General features: G+C 34.6%; 1 protein-coding gene across 2 annotated transcripts in view; it reads left to right on the top strand.

Moving 5' to 3' along the window:
• Window positions 1-22,187, top strand: part of SNTG1 (syntrophin, gamma 1) — an 893,287-nt gene that overhangs the window by 745,558 nt on the left and 125,542 nt on the right. For both annotated transcript variants that reach the window (XM_011945675.1, XM_011945673.1), the window contains 2 exons: window positions 5,093-5,209; window positions 6,782-6,853. In XM_011945675.1, coding sequence (XP_011801065.1) covers window positions 5,093-5,209; window positions 6,782-6,853 — 189 coding nt within the window. The remainder of the gene's footprint in view (window positions 1-5,092; window positions 5,210-6,781; window positions 6,854-22,187) is intronic.

The raw sequence follows: 22,187 nt of genomic DNA, 5'->3' as shown, positions 1-22,187 counted from the left end.
AAGGCACAATCTCAGCTCACCACAACCTCCGCCTCCCAGGTTCAAGTGATTCTCCTGCCTCAGCCTCCCAAGTACCTGTGATTACAGGCATGTGTCACCATGCCTGGATAATTTTGTATTTTTAGTAGAGATGGGATTTCTCCATGTTGGTCAGGCTGCCTCGGACTCCCGACCTCAGGTGATCATCCCCACTTGGCCTCCCAATGGGCTGGGATTACAAACGTGAGCCACCACAACCGGCCTTAACTTCAGTTTTGATTTCTCTTTTGATCTGTGGAAGTATATTGCTTAATTTTCAAATCTTTTGGAGGGGGATATTCTAATTTTTTGTGAATATTGCTCTCTCATTTCATTCTATTTAGGGCACCACATGTCATTTGAATGGTAAAACGTATTTAATACCTGTTTTATTACCTGAATATAATGATATAATTATTATAAAGGTGTAATCACATCTGGTCATTTCCAGTGTACTTGAAAATAATTTGTACTCAATTTTTGTTGAGTCAAGTGTCTTAAACATAATAAATTAAGCAGATTGTATTAATTGAATTGCTCAAAACCTCTATGGCTTGATGGATTTTTAACTCTTATTTTATTAGTTATTCAATGAATTATGCTAAACTTGTTCTACAATTATCAGTTTGTTCATTTCTTTTGTTGTAGTTCCATCAGTTTTTTGTTTCATATATTTTAAAGGTATGTTATCAGGCCAGGCACAGTGGCTCAAACCTGTAATCCTAGCACTTTGGGAAGCAGAGGTGGCTGGATTGTTTGAGGTCAGGAGTTTCAGACCAACCTGGTCAACATAGTGAAACCCCACCTCTAGTAAAAACACAAAAATTAGCTGAGGTTGGTTTTGGGCACCTTTAGTCACAGTTACTCTGGAGGCTGAAGCAGGAGAATCACTTGAACCCGGGAGGTGGAGGTTGCGGTAAGCTGAAATCATACCACTGTACTCCAGCCTGGATGACAGAGTAAGACAGTCACAAAAACAATAATAAATAAATAAATAAATAAATAGTATGTTATCAGATATAAAAAAAAATCTAAGCATTATTATGTCTTTTTGATAGGTTTGAGACTACCATTACTAAAAGTCCTTTTTTATTTCTAGAAATGATTTTTGCCTTATATCTACATTTTCTAATATCAGTATTGCTAAATCAATTGATTTTTGGTCTCTGAGATAATTTTTTTATTCTTTTCTTTACAAATTTTCTGTACTTTTATGTTTTAGATAAGCCTTACAGAGACAGAATATAGGTTTTTTCTTTTGCTTTTGTATTTATTTATTTATTTGTTTGTTTGTTTGTTTTTTAGTGTAGTGTAAAAATCTTTATAAGAAGCCAAGCATGTTGGGTCATTCTTGCAATCCTAGCACTTTAGAAGGCCTAGATGATCAGATTGCTGAGGCCAGGAGTTCAAGACCAGCCTGGGAAACATAGCTAAACTGTGTCTCTACAAAAAATACAAAAATTAGCCAGGAGTGGTGGTGTGTGTGTCTGTAGTCTTACTCAGGAGGCAGGGGCAGGAGGAGCACTTGAGCTGGGGAGGTCATGTTAGGGCTGCAGTGAACTGTGACCCCCACACTTCAGCATGGTTGATAGTGAGACCCTGTCTAAAAAAAAAAAAAAAAAATCTTTGTAAGATTGCATTTATTCTATTTACCTACTGTATAACTAGTATCTTGTTTTGATTACATTCCACCACCTTACCTTGTGCCTTACATTTTTCGGTCACATTTGTTTCTTTTTAATCTCCTTTACTTTTAGGTTGATTATAAAACAAATTATTTTTTTCCGTATGTTTATTTTGAAGTTTTATATATTTCATTAACATAGTTATTTTTCTTTACTTATAGTAAGTGATTACCTGAAAGATCATAACATTTGCTAAAGTTTTTACTTTATAACAGTGGCTCAGAGTATTTTGTATACCCTTGAATATTCTTTGGATACTTTTCAAGGATCCAGAAGGTCAAAACTATTTTCATAGTAAAATGCAGATGGTATTTGCCTCTTTAATTGTTTCATAGGCATAAAGTGAAAGTTTTCCAGAAGCAAAATGATTTTGCTATCACAGGAGAGTGAATGCGGAAACATATACTAGAAATCATCTGCCTTCTATTAAACCAGTCGTTAATGTACACGTTTTTCCTGTCTTCTTATCCTTTTTACTATGCTCTTTGCTGTCTTTGGTTTTCTGAAGACACATGCCAAAGTGCCTCGATGTGTTTATATTTATCTAGCTTTTGTTTTGTTTGTCTTCTGAATCCGTGTATTGACTTCTTTTTATCTATTTGCAAGAATTCTCAGCCATGATCTCTTTCAATATGTCTTCTGTTCATTCCCTTTCTTTGCTGTGCTTGGGTTGGGACTCAAATTTGAAGTTTTATACTTCTCAGTGTAACACCTTTTTCTCTTACTCTCATATATGTTTTCTCCAAACTTTTGTCTCTCCAATCATCATTCTAGACATTTTTACTGAGCCATCTTTCTATTCACTAATTATTTCTTTAGCTGCTTTTTAATATGTTGTTAAACCCAACTTTATATTTCATAAATATTTATTTGTCTAATTTCTAAATGGAACATTTTATAATCTATTATCTCAGATATATCCTGATGAAAGTTTCAGTTTTGTATCTTATATTCTTATACATAGCAAACTTAGGTAAATTAATGCCTGTATTAGAAAACTCCAATATCTGAAATGCCTAAATATTCAGTTCTGCTGTCTATTGTTTTTATTCTTCATGTTTTTCTCCTGATGTACTTCATGAAGTTTTATTTCCTTATATCCTTGGTTATTTTTATTCTCTTCCAAGAAACAGTTCTTATGAAAATATATTGATGTAATGTTATTGTCACCCAGAAAAAAATTTCCATTTTCTTTAGTCAGGAGCCTGAGAGAATGCTGGGATCATCATAAACCATTTCAAGCTTGACATTTTCTGGATCATCTCAATGGCTTAAATATGAGTTTCAGTCCTGGCAAGGGCTTGATGACTTCTGCCTTAACTTTGTAATTAGGATGCAGACATTTCTGATCCTAACTAAAAGCAGAGCATGCTTACTAAGGCCTCCACATGTGGAGGATTCTGGACTTTAACCTTTTGATCCAAACCTGTGAGACTGGCCAATGTAGCTGATTATCTCATGTGACATTTCTGTGTAGAAAGCACACCTATGGCAAAAGTTGACCCCACATTTGTATTAATGATTAACCTCTCTCAATTTTCATATTACTATAAATTTTTCCTGGTTGTCCTTTAATAGCTTGTGAAATATCTAGTTGTTTTAAGCATATTCTTTTCCAGTTTCCTAAGGTAACATTAGATGGTAGGTTGTCTATATTCTCTGATATGCAACTACTGGAAGTGTAAACTATAATATCCTTTCATTTTAACTCATGTAATTATTCTGACACATTAAATATACACTAAACGAAGTCATACTTTTCTTTATGGGATGGTTATCTATTAAGCTTCATTTACTCTTTCAAAACTGTGTTGTTATCTGATCAACTATACCTGGCCATATAAGCAATACAAAATAATCAGTTATTATAGCTGGTTCTTATTATGTTATTATTAACCAGTGAAGTCTCTATGTAATGCATATATTAGTAATCTAAAAGATTACAGAATACATTATATAATTAAAAGAGCAAGGCATCCTGGTTCAAATTCCAATTCTAACTTGTATCAAGTTTGATTCGTTTGTTAAGCTAATTTATTTAAATCACAATCCCTTAATTTGTTAACTCAGGGACTTTATAGCTCAGAGGCTTATTGTAAGACAAACTGAGATAATGAGATGGTGAATAATCCAATTATTTTAGAGAGTAAACATAATTAATGGAAAGAAGACGGGATCCATGAATAGACGACAGTAATATTTCAAATCCTGCGTTTCAAAGTCTTGCATTGTTATTAGTCAACTGTCACCACATTAATGCTGCACAACAAACCACCCCCTTACTAGCTGTAATACAACAATAAGTATTTATTTCTTTCTGAAAGTGACCTGATTGTCATTAGCCACCAGTTTGGAGCTAGCTGGGCTTGGTCCAGGTGTTAAGTTGAACTCTGGTCTGCTGCACTTTTTCCTATCCTGGGTATGAGTTTTTCATGGTAATGGCAAAAACACAAGATGCTAAGCTAACTTTACTCCTGATACATTCATGAATATCCTATTGATGATAGGAGGTCTCATGAGCCAAACAAAGAAAAAAATTATCTAGGAGGAGGAGTTAACTCTGCCAACCATAAAGCTAACATAAATTATATGAAGTGGGAAGTATTTCCTCCCACATAGAGTTGTGATGAAAAAGAAATGGAATGCCACGTGAATATGTTGCTAGAAATGTCATACTCATTTATTGTTTATGTGTATGTTTGACTCTCACGAAAATCAGATCATAGAAAGAGAGGAGTGACTCATCTCACCAAATCTTTCTTTGGAAATCGACCTGCCTTTATTTAAGCACTAGAGGCTAAAGAATTGGTTTCAATGCCATTTGACATATGAATACACTAGCATAAATTTTATTCATCTAAGATCAATGATTAAAAGGAGGACATTTATTATTCTCCCCTGTCACACAGAGAGGAGAAGTGGTCCACCACCCTAGTGGTAATGCCATAAGATATCTCTCTGATTTACTTTCTTTACTCACTTCAACATTGTGTATTAAAGCACATTCCCAATTAATAAAATGTCAGCAATTGGTAAACTAGTGTGATGCATCAATGAATTCTACTACAAATAAGTCTTTTTTTTTCTGTAAGAATTGGTAGAGTGGGAAATATAATCCATGGCAGGTTGGATGGCATAAATAAACACTTGATAAATGCTGATGGAAATGTATAAGAAATTCTTGTGAGAGGCTTACATTCATTTACTAAGATAAATCTGGTTTAGTGTACTTTTTTCATCATTTAATTTGATAATTTTATGTGAGCTTTTAATATTACATGAAAAAATATCTAAAATATTTTTAATATTTACATCTAAATATTTTTTAGGCATAAAATATATTAAAATAAGAAGTTTTTGACAGTTGATTGTATTCCATTTTCTTGCAGATTGTCTACATGGGCTGGTGTGAAGCCAGGGAGCAAGACCCACTTCAGGACAGAGTGTACTCCCCGACCTTCCTGGCCCTGAGAGGCTCAAGTCTCTACAAGTTTCTGGCACCTCCAGTAAGTGTTTTATCCAAATTTATTGCTCTTTTCCATATTATCACAAGAGATTGACACCAACTTAACAGTACCAAATAGTATGCTATCAATATTTTTAAAAAATAATATAGAGAAAAAATATAAATCAGTTTATCTGATTTAACTTACTAAAAATATATGTTCTGACATTAAACATTTACTTTATCACCCTTGAAAAGTCTGGAACTTACTTCTTTATAAATAGTGAACCTATAAAATAATGGATCAAATTATAATGCCATTAAAAATCTCATGAAGACATGGGAAAGGAGATTTTAAGAAACATTTTCAAGCATATGTCAGTGTATTTTGTTCATTGAATATAATTTAAAGAAATGAATATACCAAAAGTGAAATTAAAAAGAGTAAACTGTTTTAGAGCTATGCATAAATGAACATGTTTACTAAACTCTTATTTTCAAAGGATCTTTTGAAAGTTCTTTTAAATTTATTTGGCACTTTTAATTACTAGTAATTTATTATTAGCAAAGAGTAATAAGGAAATCTCAAAATGATAGCACCTTATCTAGCTACTATTAAGTCTATCTCACCCTAGTGGTAATCCCATAAGATGATGTAAATTCTCATGGTGTTCAAAGTTTAAATTAGAGGATTCCATCCGTGGCAAACATCATAAATACATTCTGGTAAGCTGTCATTTATGACAGTCAAACTATGTTTATCTATGTTGTACTGGTCTCTCTAAATAAAATCAATAGCATTTTCATCCTCTATTATATTCTATATCCTAGTTATTAAGATTTGTACTAGAGTTGTGTAGATACCTATTGCACCTCAAGTCTTCCTTTTGGAAACATATACCTTGTAGCTCAGAAGACACTTAATAAATATTTATTGAATATAAATACCAAATACCAGACCAGTCACTTGCAAGTCTAATAATACATAGTGTTTAGAAATCGTCAGGTCTGACTTGCTGCTGTTTTAAATGTCTGTCTCTATGTAGTTTAAAGCACTAGGAAGACAGAGGAAAAATTAATATTTATATATTTTACTCTATTCCTACTCTGAATAATTTATTTGACAGGGCAGTTAAATATATGTTCCCAACCTAAGTAAGTGAAATAACTGCATTACACTTTTGGTATGTTTGCAATGTCACAGGCATCTTGGAATTTCTTAATATAAATGATGTATATTTAAAAAATTAGAGCTGTGTTGAGATCCAGTATTCTCTGTATTTAACTAGCGGTAAATTGAGAAAAAAATTATGAGTGTGGAATGTAAATACTTAGCATTTATAGGTAGAGAATATATACATTATTTAAGACACATAAGGACACTGCACAAATGAGAACTGTTGCACATAGCATAAATCGTTTACTGAAAGCATAAGACAAATGGTGACAAAGCGGGGAATAGAGGAAACAAAAGCATTATGTAGGGTCCTTTATGAGCATAGCTTTACAGACGAGAGACTAAGTAGACACATCTGTGAACGTTTTTCTTATTTTTCACTATATTATGCAAATCAAATACAGTGGTAAATAACTTTCTGAAACAAATTAAACATTATTTTCTTATCTCTTAAAGGTGACCACCTGGGACTGGACGAGAGCAGAGAAAACATTCTCAGTTTATGAGATTATGTGCAAGGTCCTCAAGGTATGATCAATAAGTAGTCAGTATTTGAATGACTTTTCCTCAGCAAATAGTGCCTCTGGGCTCATAAGTAGCTCATGAAAACAAATGATTCATGGAATGAAAGAAGAGACAAGATAAAGAAAAATGACAGAGAAAGAAAATAAACTAGACAAAAACGAGAAAATATGGAATGCACAGAAGTGCACTGGCACTCAGGCTATCTGCTTAAATAACTCGCAAGCAGACTCTGCAGTCCCACCATGGGTGAGGGAATAGGGAGAAGCTTCTCAGGAGTTCACTGGGGAAGATAATTCAGTTGAAAGCAGTCTAAATTTAAATGTTGGTTGTTACCATGCTTTTTTTTTTTTTAATTTTTTTTTTCTGAATAAAATGCAAAAGAGATTTGCGTAAGACTTGGAATTAGAAAATGTAGAAAATATCAAGAAAAATGATGCAAAGAAAAGTTTTGTTCTTTTGTTCTTAATCTCATGGCTTGACCATCTTTTTGCATATGTAAAAGAACATTCGATTGTCATATATGAGTTGAATTTTGTGCCATATGCAGGATTATTGCAATAGCAAGCCATCACAAATTCTTTAAAATGTCACATGGTTTCTATAGAGTTTTTTAAAGAATTAAAATTGGAATAACCTATAAAACATGAAGACTTTCTACTTTCTTCACTTTCTACTTTAAGGCTTGTAGGCTTGGACTCACCACAGATTGATAATTCAATTCCTGCATAAGGTTGACTTTGTTTCTGTACCCAAGGGAAACTAACTTCCCTTTGTTTTATGTTAGCTATTTATCTTCCTGTTAAAGACTTAGCAGAATAAACACATGCTGAAACATCTAAAATACAATAAAATGCATCAAAAGTATCTGAAGGCAGAGAGACAAAAATTATAATTACCTCAAAAGTGTTCATTGTTTCTGTTCCTTGGAGAACTTTGGATTAAAGCTGAAGTTCTCTGAAGTGCAAACTCCAACTAAGAATAGAGTTCATCGATTGCTCATCAGTGTGCATGCTTTGAGTTCTTTTGTAGGCGTAATGGTGTAGGGACAACATGAAATACTTGAGTGTATTGTAAGTAAATAATGATCTGACAGTTTCGTAAACAGGTGCTAGTATCTGAGAAAAGGAGATCATACCCAACTCCAGTTTTCTGAAACAATTGCCAAAATGGCTAATGAGATAGCTTTTTTTTGGTTATGGAGTCTTGCTCTGTCACCCAGCCTGGAGTGCAGTGGCGTGATCTTGGCTCTCTGCAACCCCCAGCTCGCGGACTCAAGCAATTCTCTTGCCTCAACCTCCTGAGTAGCTGGGACTACAGGCGCATGCCACCATGACCAGCTAATTTTTTTTAATTTCAGTAGAGATGGGGTTTCACCGTGTTGCTCAAGCTGGTCTTGAACTCCTGAGCTCAGGCAATCCACCCACCTTGCTCTCCCAAAGTGTTAGGATTACAGGCATGAACCAGCGTACCCGACCAACTGTGTATTTTTAGCAAAGCTATTCATATAATTAGAATAAGAAAAGAAAGAAGGAAAGAAAGAAAGAAAAGAAAAGAAGGAAAAGAAGGAAGGAAGGAAGGAAGGAAGGAAGGAAGGAAGGAGAGAAAGAGAAAGAAAGAAAGAGGAAAGGGTCAGGGAGGGCATGGAGGGGAAGAAGGAAAGAAGAAAGGAAGGAGAAGGAAGGAAGGAAGGAAGGAAAAAGAAAACTACCTCAACAAATCAACTTTGTCTATTCTCTATCTGTACACTAATATAACTTTTCTCATAGTAATAATGCAACACATATTTATATATTCTTACCTAGACTTAAATTATTTTCTAACCACTCTCCAAGTAGCTACATGATCTTTAAAATCCTCTCTTTAAAAATAGCTGTTTAAACATTAGAACATAATGCAGTTTATTATAATAGTTAAAAAGGATAATTTTAAAGGAAACAATAAACATTAGGTTTAGCTCTATCAACATATACACTCAATATTTTATATCTCTTTGTTATAATTTTTGACAACGTTAAGATTATGCCATTCATGATCTGTTTTTTTGTATAAAAATATATCTTGAGATTTTTTTCTATGGCAGTTAATGTTCCTCAAAAACACCGATAACTTTTTGATAGATTTTATCTATTCCATCATTTGCCCATACTCACTGAGTCCACTTTAAAATTTTACATTTAGTTTTTTGCCCCCACTTGTTTCTTGCTATCAGGCATATCAAAACAATCATTATCTGAATGGTTTAATAGGAAATTACATGTTTGCTGTGTACCAGGTAACCTCAGTACTTGTTATGTGGCTGAGAAAAATGCAGAAAAAGCTACTGCTTTCATTGCACTTGCATTTTATTAAGTGGTATGATGTTAAGTAAATCAGTAAAGAAGACAAAAATAGTAAGTAAATAAATGAGGCAAGATAATAATATGTAGGAAGGACTGATGTTTGCTCAGAGACTTGTATACAAAGTCTTATTTCCTTTATTCTAAATTCTGAGCTTTGGGAATCCCGTGTGGAAAAATATTTTAACATATGCAAGATATTAAATCCATGTGTCCAAATTGTCTCCTACAAAAGTCACCCTAACTTATGTTGCCATCAGAAGTGTCTAGGAGAGTGCTGGTGTATTTATATTCTGACCAAATTAAAATCAAAGACTACTTCTCATTTTAACTTTCTATATAAAATTTTCTATAAGCCTTAGTTTACTTGAATTTTTTTTAATACTTTAAGTTCGAGGATACATGTGCACAACGTGCAGGTTTTTTACATAGGTATACATGTACCATGGTGGTTTGCTGCACCTATCCACCCATCATCTAGGTTTTAGGCCCCACATGTATTAGGTATTCGTCCTAATGCTCTCTCTCCCCTTGCCCCCAACCCCCCAACAGGCCCCGGTGTGATGATGTTCTACTTGGGAAAATGTTTACATAGGTTAGTGAGGCCTGGAGATAAGTATTCTCAAACATCAAATACAATGTAAATCTACCTTCAGTTGTTGTTTGTGATTAAGGAAGTCCCCTCCCATTAGTAAGTACAATGCTGGTGCTTTATGCTTTGTGGCTTGACATTAGACATATAAAATCATCCTTTAAGCATCCCTTTTCCCAAAGGAAAATTTCATGTAGCATAAGAACAGAGGAGTGGCTACTAGATTCAATGCTCAATGGATTATTTTCCTGCATGCGGATTACATTCTGCCTTTCTCCTGTTTCAGGATCACTGGTTGGAAAATAATTCGCTTGATAAGGAAGCCAGTCAGATAGGTGGGGCTGGTCAGCAAATCAGAAGGGGTATCTTCTACAGCCCAGCCCTCTCCTGCCATGAGGTACCAGTTCTGATGCAATCTGTGCAAGTTGTAGACTCTGCCTCCAGAAAGGGATTTCTCAGATGAGGCTAATTAAAAGTCAGATTTGAATATCTAATGAAGCTACACCAGTAATAGCAAAAATAAAGCAATAAGGTTGATCTGGTATATATAGCTTATATGTATATGCCAGGTATTGCCCTAAGTGCTTAGTATATGAATTCAGTTTATATTTACAACACCACTATCTGTCAGTTATTGTTATTCCCATTTTAGAGATTTAGAAACTGAGGCAAAAACCATTAGAAGTAAATAGCCTAAGGCCACATAGCTAGTAAATATCAGAGCTAAAAATATGAATCTTGCAGTGTCTCAAAATTCTGTGCTCTTGCACATGATACTACACTGTCTCTGTCCCTCAGTGTAAATATTGATAATTTGGGGGGAAAAAAATGGGAGCCAGAGAGCCAGCCTGGTACTGATGAGAGAGCAAAGGTTTCAAAAAAAGAGGAACTTGGCAACAAATGCCACTTCTGTTACTAAAACATTACCCTTTATGAGTGTATTGGGCACTACGAACTTCAGTTCTTCATCTGTGAAATGCAGCTATTGATGCAGAGGGTGCTGTGAAGATTAGCAATTGGTTAACTGATTTGTGAATGCATTTTTGTCTGTTAATTCATATTATAGCTACTTCGAGTACCTTCTATGTGCCAAGTACTCCACTAGGTAGAGTTGATCAATACAACAGTACAAGAGAGTTGAACTCACAAAAATTCCAGCTGATGAATTAGTTTAGGAAGGGCATTTTGGAGGAGAACTTTAATGAATGGAAACCTAAGTGACTGTGAAAGGGCTCCACAGAGGAACATGTGTCATGGGAGGGGTTGAAGTTCAGCCAGTAGGAAGGGAAGAGCAACCTGGCACAAGGAATAATGTGTAAACTTGCCCAGAGCTACAAAGAAGTGTGTGTCCTTTCAGCAATGCAAACAAGTTGGGTATGAGGTTGCTGTTAGTGTTTGCATGGAACAGATCATAGGAAAAGGCCTTAATAAAGCACATGAACTTTATCTGAGGAACAAAGGACAGCCACTAAAGCATGTCAAGCATGGGGAGGGACTGAGCTTGCTCATTTAAAAATCCTCCTCGAATGCAACGTGAGATGGAGTTGAAGGGGTTGGAGGGGAGTGCTCCTGGGGCATCTTCTGGTCAACAAGGGCATGGACAGAGGGCTAGGAGGAGTGAGGCAGAGGAGTCGGGCCTGAACAGATAGTGTTGGTGCCCTCACGGTAGCCACTCACCTGAATAGAACAGCCCTCTTGCACCACTCTGGTTTGACTCATTTTGCTCTGACTCTAGCCTGAGCTGTAGCTCCCTAACACAGCACTGTAGCGGGGCATGGCTGGAAAAAAAGACAACATGCATTTTCAATTACAGACTAAAATCTCAAGAAAGCCTCTAATTCTTCCTTTTGTTAGGTCATATTTTCTTAGCCTATTATCTTGCCTAATCCACTGGAACTTATATTAAACCTTCTTCGTTCTTTTTTGAAATTAATATATACTTTCCATTCTCATTTTTAGGTAATGATCCTAATTCCTACACGAAAACTCTCTCAGCATTGCAAATGCCTCCTGGCAGCCCTATCCTGACAGATAACTATCCTTGCTCTTATCTAATACTAAGCCTCCCATTGGGTCATAGATCTTATCCACTCTGACATAAACAGCAATTCTATCCTGATGACTCCAAATGCATATGTTCTGCCCAGAGTTTATTCCTGAACTCTAAGTATTCAACAGTTCATATTTCTGCCTGCTGACATACCTAATAGAAATGTCCATGTTACATATCTCAAAATTTAGAATCAACCATTGGAGAGAATGTAAAGAAACATGAAAATTAGAGAAAAGAGAAACATAAAAGCAAAAACTAGAGTTTGGCTTTTTTTTAGGAACTTATGGCAATGAGCTGAGATGATACTAAGTTATAGCATGGAGTACATTTTAGCATTAGAGACCTCTGGTGCCTGCCAACAGGGGTGTGTTGAGCTGTTAGGGAAACTCATTTATTCAACTTTGGTACTTTAGAAATTAAGAAAATGCAAAACTAGGAATATAAAATTAGGCATGAAAGTGAATATATATCAAGAATGAGAAAAGTTCATGATGCAGAATAAAGTTGGCAAATATCACAAACATTGAAAATCTATGAAAAATTCTCTATATTTGTAATAAATTCACTAAGACATCTATTGAGTACTTTTTCTCCTATATTTTTGGGGGGCTGCATATTCTTTGATCACCTGTTTGAATAAAAAGGATATTGTAAACCAGTGTCTATGAAAAAAAGAAGTAGACCCCCCCTGCATCTTACCCTCATCTCTCTGGGCACCAAGGTCACCTGCCTCCTAGAGGACACCCAAGGTCCCTAGCCCAGGGACAGCTCCCAATGGAACTTAGATATCATCTTACAGCTGAATTCAGAAGTACCGTGGCAATGATGAGGTTCTTCCTAGTGAGAGGAAGCTAGGACCTAACTGCATGACTTGAAGCCCAATTGTAGTAGTTGTTATGCTCACAGATCATACATGGGAAACATAGAAGAGGGGTGAAAGGAATGTCTGTCTTCATTCATAATAGATGAGCAGTGTATCATTCGTATAAAAATGCACTCTCTGCCATTTGGCCAGGAAACCCTTAAAAAGTGGACGATCATTTTGTTTGCAGGTATTCAACACCTGCCTGTTTCAGAGCTAGCATTAGATTTAGCAAGAACAAGTCTTTGGATCATAAAGGTTATTTTTTAGTTTTCATGATACTGTTTTTCAGCCTGATATTACAAATAAGTTTAATTTTTTGATAAAATATACATAGTGAGCAATATAGTCACACTGATAGTCATCTAAAATCATTTTTAGAAAAAAGAAGAAGACATGCCTGGCAGGGTTGAATGAGGAGGGTATTCAGAGTGAATGCAGGTGGGAGATGGGGAAGGAGAAAGAGGGATTGATTAACTAAGTAGATAAGTTATATGGAAGGTGAAATAGGAACCTTATTTCTCACTGTTAGAGATGAGAGTCATAAATACAGAAATAAAGAAGCCAAGAATAAATTCTGTAGTATTGAATTACAATTAGAAATATTGGTATGCAGTCTCAGTTTGCAGTGTGTGTGCGTGTGTGTGTGTGTGTGTACGTGTGTGTACGCGTGCACGTATATGTGTCCAGCTGTACCTTACTCTGTCCCCAAAATATCTGGGGTCAGAGAGTTCTCAATAGCAAGGAGCACACTCAGCAAAACTCTCCACTTCTCAATATTATTCTCAATTGCAAAAAATCAGAACTCTATAGAGAAATGTTTGATGACTGGGTTGTGGCACAGAAAGTCAAAGATGAGGCTAAGTCATATTGCTGTGCTAGGAAATAAGGAGGTGTTCAAAGAATGATGGAGATAGATCAAAAGACATAAAAGCAACTTTCAAGAGCATCTATTGGGCAAATTCGGGACAAATTGAGCAATTCTGGGATAAAATAAATGCTAGCAATGGATTGTAACTCAACAAATAAAATAGGAAACCATTAAGTCTATCTTCATAAAAATAAAGAAGTAAAAAATTTGACAAGGGACAAAGAACATACTTAGTTTCAAAGTACCCCCTTACAAAGAACTTACTGTAATTATCAAAGAAGAAAGGAGAACTTTACAGGGCACAAACGTGACAGCATTGCCTTAACAAATTGATAAAAGTGAACATTTCGTTAATGCAACACATCAAAAATTATGCATGTCTGATAGGGTGATAGACTATCATAATTAGCAAAATAGCAGGTTCATGACATTCCCACTAGAGCTGGGTATAAATGAAATTTAACTAGGAGGAAACATCTATCTAATGTAATATAAAGGAGAAACCAATGTAATCTAACCAAGTCTAATGTGATTTAACCTATTCTAGTCCTGAGAAAATCTCCATCAACTCAAGTGAGACACATTTTAAATAAAATAAATGTCATATTTTCTTCAATAGTGTCTAAGTCATTAAAGTTAGGAAAAGATTAAGGCATTTTTTTCCCACTGAAGGCAAGTAGTATCACAGAACAACCACATGCAGGAGAGGGTTCTGAACTGGTGAGGCATTAATGAAGCCCAAGGACTAGACCACATCAGAGTCCTTGCTTTGATGGTTGCATTGTGTTTCAGTAGGTGAATGCTCTAATGTTCTTGTTTGCAGAAGGTACACACACACAAGAGTGGGAGGTAATGAGGCATCACATTGGTAGTTAACAAATAGTTCAGAAAATAATTGTAATTTACTTGCAAATGTTATTTAAATCTGATTGTATTAAAATTATTCCATGTCAGGAGTTTCTATATAAACAGCAATGCAAAACAAGCAAACAAGGAAAAGCGAAACTGCCTCATATAGAGACAATGCAGTGGATTAGTATAGAAATCCCTAAAGGCTACCAGGCTTGTACAACGTTCTAAGACAGTGCTAAAATTGTGTTCAAATTAAGAAGAGATAAGAAGAAATAATACCAAAAATAAGTAGAATAAACAAAGACATAAATAGAAAAAATAACTTTTAAAATTAAAATAATGCAATAATTACATCTTCAGTAAATACTGTGTCAATTTATAATTCTTATATTTTGATATCAACTATATATTTTCCCATGCCCTGTATTTACTATATTTGTGATTGAAAAGTTAAATGTAATATTATTATTTCTTTTATCACAAGTGCTTGCATTTTTAATAGAAAAGAGATGCTCCAGAGTATGTTTATTATAATATGGTTTAAAATAAAAGCAAAATAAATCAAAATATAAAAATACAGAAATATATATTATACACATAAATTAAGATATAGCAGAAGATAAGACATGATATAAGAGTATATTGATATCATTATTAGGCAAATGCTAAAAATTTGGGAGAGTTAAAAATATTTCCAGCAGACTATAATTTATGTGAAGAATCATTTTATGTCAATGGCAGGTATTAGTAGAAACTACTGTAAGAACACCAAAGTAACCACTTTTTAAAAAAGTTACATTTTAGGGAGGCCATTTGTCTTTATCTGTTTTCTCTTGCTACAACTGAATACCACAGTCTGAGTAGTTTATAAGGAAAGAGGTTTAACTGTTAGCTCTTGGGTCTGGAGGCTGGGAAGTCCAAGAGCATGATGTCTTCATGTGGTGACAGTCTACCAGTTGTGTCATAACATAGAGGGAAGCATCACAAGGAGAGAGAGCAAGCATAGTAGCTCAGGTCTTTTTCTTCTCTTTATGAAGTTGCTAAACCCATCACAGAGCCCCATCCTGATGACCTTATCTAATTCTAATTGCCTTCCCCAAGTCCCTACCTCTTATAAATATATAAATTTGTTTAAGTTTGCAACACATACAATTTTGGAGACATGTTCAAACCATAGTACCATCTTAGTAAAAAGTGGTGTCTCTGCATTTTCTGATTATATTTATATCTATTTTCATTTTTAAAATAATTTTTCGTTAAAAGTTTATTGATTGCTTTACATTTTATTAAGTAATTTAAAATTAATATGGTTCTTTTTTTACTGTAACATTTTAGAATTAAATTAGCATAAAAAGTTTAGTCCTTTCCTAAACTACAAGCTTCTGAAAATATGTTTTCAGTTTTTCCTCTGATAATAGAACTTTAATTCCCTGGTGATTTTTAAGAGACGTTACAGGCTGTGCACTTAGGTTTTAGTGTTGCTGCTCTGGGTGAGAACTAAGGTTCAGCTGTTCCTTGTTCTGTTTATGAACATGCCAGAGAGAACACATCAGAAGGAAGTCACTGCCATCCCAAAGCTAATCCCAGCAACTTCAAATCTAGCTTCCTGTCTTAAAAATATAGCAATCATCATTGATTAAAAACATAATTTTAGTTTTTATTTTTGTTATCTAATAATATTTTCTTGGGTTTATTTATATTTTATCACATATCCTTTTGTGAAAGTGACTCCTATAAATTCCCCATCTGTTACATAAAGTGCTTATTTCCCTTTTACCAAGACATCTTTCAAGTGTCAAGTATTAATTAATTAAATCTCATGTTTCAAAATTTGTTTCATTGACCAATTTTTGCTCTTAAAAGTCCAAAGACATTATTGTTTCATACTCTTTTCTTGTTTTGTTTTATTTTCCAAGGAGAGGTTTCTGATTCTTTTAGTTAGTTCTTGTCTAGTGATACCTATATTCTTTTTCTCACATTATTATTATTATTGTTATTATTATTTTGCTTTAAGTTCAGGGATACATGTGCAAAATATACAGGTTTCTTACCTAGTTATACGTGTACCACGGTGATTTGCTGCACATATTGACCTGTCCTCTAAAGTCCCTCTCCTGACCCCTAACCCTGCAAGAGACCCTGATGTGTATTGTTCCCCACCCTGTGTCCATGTGTTCTCATATTTCAACTCCCATTTGTGAGTGAGAACATGCTGTGTTTGGTTTTCTGTTTCAGTGTTAGTTTGCTGAGGATGATGACTTCCAGCTTCATCCACGTCCTTGCAAAGGACATGATCTCATTTCTTTTTATGGCTATGTAGTATTCCATGGTGTACGTGTACCACATTTTCTTTATTCAGTCTATCACTGATGGGCATTTGGGTTGGTTCCATGACTTTGCAATTGTAAATATTGCTGCAGTAAACAAACGTGTGCATGTATCTTTATAGTAGAATGATTTATAACCCTTTGGGTATACACCCAGTAATAAGATTACTGGGTCAAATGGTATTTCTGTTCTAGATCCTTGAGGAATTGCCACATTGTGATCCAAAATGGTTGAACCAATTTACATTTTCACCAACAGTGTAAAAGCATTCCTGTTTCTCCACAGTCTCTCCAGCATCTATTGTTTCTTAACTTTTTAATAATCACCATTCTGACTGACATGATATGGTATCTCATTGTGGTTTGATTTGCATTTCTCTAATAATCAGTGATCTTGAGCATTTTTTTTTTCATATGTTTGTTCTTGGCCACATAAACGTCTTCTTTTGAGAAGTGCCTGTTCATATCTCCTGCCCACTTTTTTATGGGATTGTTTGTTTGTTTTCTTGTAGATATGTTTAAGTTTCTTGTAAATTCTGGATATTAGACCCTTGTCAGATGGGTAGGTTGCAAAAATTTTCTCCCATTGTGTAGGTTGCCTGTTCACTCTGAGGAAGTTTCTTTTGCTGTGCAGAAGTTCTTTAGTTTAATTAGATCCCATTTGTCAATCTTGGCTTTTGTTGCAATTGCTTTTGCATTTTTGAGATGAATTCTTTGCTCATGCCTATGTCCTGAATGGTATTGCCTAGGTTTTCTTCTAGGGTTTTTATGGTTTGAGGTTTTACATTTAAGTGTTTAATCTATATTGAGTTAATTTTTGTTTAAGGTGTAAGGAAGGGGTCCAGTTTCACTTTTCTGCAAATGGCTCACCAGTTTTCCCAGCATCATTTGTTAAATAGGGAATCCTTTTCCCATTGCTTGTTTTTGTCAGTTTTGTCAAAGATCAGATAGTTATAGATGTGCAATATTATTTCTGAAGTCTCTGTTCTGTTCCATTTGTCTATATGCCTGTTTTGGTACCAGTACCATGCTGTTTAGGTTACTGTAGGCTTGTAGTATAATTTGAAGTCAGGCAGTGTGATGCCTCCAGCTTCATTGTTTTTGCTTAGGATTGTCTTGGCTATACAGGGTCTTCTTTGATTCCACATGAAATGTGAAGTAGTTTTTCCTAATTCTGTGAAGAATGTCAATAGTACTTGGATGGGAATAGCATTTAATCTATAAATTAATTTGGGCAGTGTGACCATTTTCACGATATTGATTCTTCTTATCCATGACGATGGAATATTTTTCCATTTGTTTGTGTCCTCTCTTATTTCCTCTGGCAGTGGTTTGTAGTTCTCCTTGAAGGGGTCCTTCACATCCCTTGTTAGCTGTATTTCTAGGTATTTTATTCTCTTTGCATTGTGAATGGGAGTTCATTCATGATTTAGCTCTCTGCTTGTCTATTGTTGGTGTAAAGGGATGCTTGTGATTTTTGCAAATTGATTTTGTATCTTGAGACTTTACTGAAGTTGCTTATGAGTTTAAGGAATTTTTTGACTGAGATGATTGGATTTTCTAAATATGGAATTATGTCATCTGCAAAAAGAGACAATTTTCCTTCCTCTGTTCCTACTCAAATACATTTTATTTCTTTCTCTTGCCTGATTGTCCTGGCCAGAACTTCCAATACTGTGTTGAATAGGAGTGGTGAGAGAGGGCATCCTTGTCTTATATTGGTATTCAAAGGGGATGCTTCCGGCTATTGCTCATTCAATATGATCCTCTGTGGGTTTGTCACAAATAGCTCTGATTATTTTGAGATATGTTCCATCAATACCTAGTTTATTGAGAGTTTTTAACATGAACTAATGTTAAATTTTATCAAAGGCCTTCTCTGCATCTACTGAGATAATCATGTGTTTTCTGTCATTGGTTCTGTCAATGTGATGAACACATTTATTGATTTGTGTATGTTGAACCAGGTTTGCATCCCAGGGATGAAACTGACTTGATCATGGTGGGTAAGTTTTTTGATGTGCTGCTGGATTCAGTTTGCCAGTATTTTATTGAGGATTTTGCATCAATATTCATCAGGGATATTAGCCTGAAGTTTTCTTTTTTTATTGTGTCTCTTTCCAGTTTTGGTATCAGGATGATGCTGGTTTCATAAGATGAGTTAAAGAGGAGTCCCTCCTTTTGGATTGTTTGGAATGGTTTCAGAAGGAATGGTACCGGCTCCTTTTGTACCTCTGGTAGAATTCAGCTGTGAATCTGTCTGGTCCTTGGGTTTTTTTGGTTGGTAGGCTATTAGTTACTGCCTCAATTTCATAACTTGTTATTGGTCTATTCAGGGATTAGACTTCTCCTGATTTAGTCTTGGGAGGGTGCATGTGTCCAGGAATTTATTTATTTTTCTAGATTTTGTAATTTATTTGTGTAGAGGTATTTATAGTATTCTGTGATGGTAGTTTGTATTTCTGTGCAGTCAGTAGTGATATCCCCTTTAAACATTTTTTGTGTTTATTTTATTCTATTCTCTTTTCTTCTTAGTTTAGCTAGCAGTCTATCTATTTTGTTAATTTTTTCAAAAAAACAGCTCCTGGATTTATTTATTTTTGGAGGGCTTTTGTGTCTCTATCTCCTTCAGTTCTGCTCTGACCTGAGTTATTTCTTTCTTCTCCTAACTATTGAATTACTTTGCTCTTGCCTCTCTAGCTCATTTAATTGTGATGTTAGGGTGTAGATTTGAGATATTTCTAGTTTTCTGATGTGGGCATTTAGTGCTATAAGTTTCCCTCTTAACACCACTTTAGCTATGTCCCAGAGATTTTTCTTGTACATTACACCTTTGTTCCCATCTGTTTTGAAGAACTTCTTGATTTCTGCTTTAATTTCATTATTTAACCAGAAGTCATTAAGGAGCAGGTTGTTCAATTTCCATGTAATTGTGTGTTTTTGAGTGAGTTTCTTAATCCTGAGTTCTAATTTTATTGCAGTATGATCTAAGAGACTGTTTGTTATGATTTCAGTCTCTTGCATTTTCTGATGAGTGCCTTGCTTCTAGTTATGTGGCTGATTTTATAATAAATGCCAAGTGGCATTGAGAATAATGTATTTTCTGCTGATTTGAGGTGGAGAGTTCTGTAGATGTCTATTAGGTCCACTTGATCTAGAGCTGAGTTCAAGCCCTGAATATCCTTGTTAATTTTCTGTCTCATTCATCTGTCTAATATTGACAGCTGGGTGTTAAAGTCTCCTATTATTGTGTGGCAGTCTAAGTCTCTTTGTGGGTCTCTAAGAACTTGTTTTATGAATCTGGGTGCTCCTGTATTGGGTGCATGTTTATTTAGGATAGTTAGCTCTTCTTGTTGTATTGATCCCTTTATCATTATGTAATGCTCTTCTGTCTTTTTTAATCTTTGTTGGTTTAAAGTCTGTTTTGTCAGAGACTAGGATTGCTACCCCTACTTTTTATTTGCTTTCATTGATAAATTTTTCCTTGGTAAATTTTCTTCCATCCCTTTATTCTGAGTCTATGTGTATTTTTGCACATTCTGTATTCATGGTTCTCCTGAATACAGCACACCGATGGGTCTTGACTCTTTATCCAGTTTGACAATCTGTGTCTTTTAATTGGAGTATTTTGCCCATTTACCTTTAAGGTTAGTATTATTATGTGTGAATTTGATCCTGTCATCATGATGTTATCTGGTTATTTTGCCCATTAGTTGATGTAGTTTCTTCATAGTGTCATTGGTCTTTATATTTTGGTGTGTTTTTGCAGTGGCTGGTACCCATTTTTCCTTTCCATCTTTTGTGCTTCTTTTGGGAGCTCTTGTAAGGCAGGTCTGGTGATAATGAAATCTCTCAGTATTTGCTTGTCCAGAAAGGATTTTATTTCTCCTTTGTTTATGAAGCTTAGTTTGTCTGGATATGTAAGAATGTTGAATATTGGCTCCCAATCTCTTCTGGATTGTAGAGTTTCTGCTGAGAGGTCCACTGTTATTCTGATACGCTTCCCTTTGTAAGTGACCTGGCCTTTCCCTCTGGCTGCCCTTAGAAGTTTTTCCTTTATTTCAACCTTGGAAAATCTGATGAGTATGTGTTTTGGGGTAGATTTTCTCATGGAGTATCGTAGTGGTGTTCTCTGTATTTCCTGAATTTGCATGTTGGCCTGTCTTTCTAGGTTGGGGAAGTTCTCCTGGATATTATCCTAAAGTGTGTGTTCCATCTTATTTCCATTCTCCCTGTCTCCTTCTGGCACTCCAGGTTTGGACTTTTTACAAAGTACCGTATTTCTTGGAGGATTTGTTTATTCCTTTTCATTCATTTTTCTCTCTTTTTTTCTGTATGTCCTATTTCAGCAAGGTGGTCTTCAAACTCTGATATCCTTTATTCCACTTGGTCGATTTGGCTATTGATCCTTGTGTATGTTTCACGAAGTTCTCATACTGTGTTATTCAGCTCCATCAGTTCATTTGTGTGTATGTTCCTATATAAACTGGTTACTCTAGTTAACAGTTCCTCTAACCTTTTATCAAGGTTCTTAGCTTCTTTGCATTGTGTTAAAACACACACCTTTAGCTCAATGTAGGTTTCTGATTCTTTTAGCTTATTCATATCTAGTGGCACATATTTATTGTCTTTCTCAAATTATTATGTTTTAAATAATGTCATTTGCACTCCATTTTTTTTATGGCAGGTGTGAATAAAGCATGATTTTGTCAAAATACTTTTAAATAATTTTATATTATTCTGTAATTTATCTTATAATTCTCAAAATGTTTGTTTATTCTTTTTGCTAAAAAAGTTATATTCTCACCATTTTTTAAAAGACATTTCTAAAACAATGCAAAGTTCTTAAGTCAAACAAGTATTTATTAGTAATGTGACTTGGTAATAGAAAAATTCAGTCACTTTATCTCATTAAGAATTTAATATGTACACAGAAGTTATCTAATTCTGTTTTCCAATATTTGGAGTGAAAAAAATTCACATTTATACAAAATAAACCAACATCTTATCTTTGTCTCTCTCAAAATCTATTTTTGGGGTATTATTTCCTCTTCAAAGCGAGTCTAAGAGCAATATGTTTATGAATGATTACAGATTTCCATGTTGCAGAAATCTATTCTCCTTTAAGCTGAGTCAGAAGATAATCTAAATATTATACTGAAAATAAGCAGTAGAAAAGCATTGCTGTTTTAAATCCTAACATTTTAATTTACTGCAGTAATTTTAATAAAAATGTGAGAGTATAACTATATTAGGAAAATCTACCTATCATAGGCAAACAAATCTTTATGAATTATGAGTAAATTGAATGCTTAAAAATATTAAATTTAATAACGACTTATCTTCCATAATAATATCTGGTTAGTAAAATTTTATATGGAAACCCATAGCATAATATATCCTTCATGTAAGGAAAAAGCTAGAAAGTGGGTTTTGTTGCACAA

Source organism: Colobus angolensis, unplaced genomic scaffold (genome assembly GCF_000951035.1).
Source record: "Colobus angolensis palliatus isolate OR3802 unplaced genomic scaffold, Cang.pa_1.0 Scaffold243, whole genome shotgun sequence".
In the NCBI taxonomy this organism is placed as follows: domain Eukaryota; kingdom Metazoa; phylum Chordata; class Mammalia; order Primates; family Cercopithecidae; genus Colobus; species Colobus angolensis.
The sequence above is the reverse complement of the archived record's forward strand: the minus strand, read 5'-3'. Positions and strand labels throughout refer to the sequence as shown.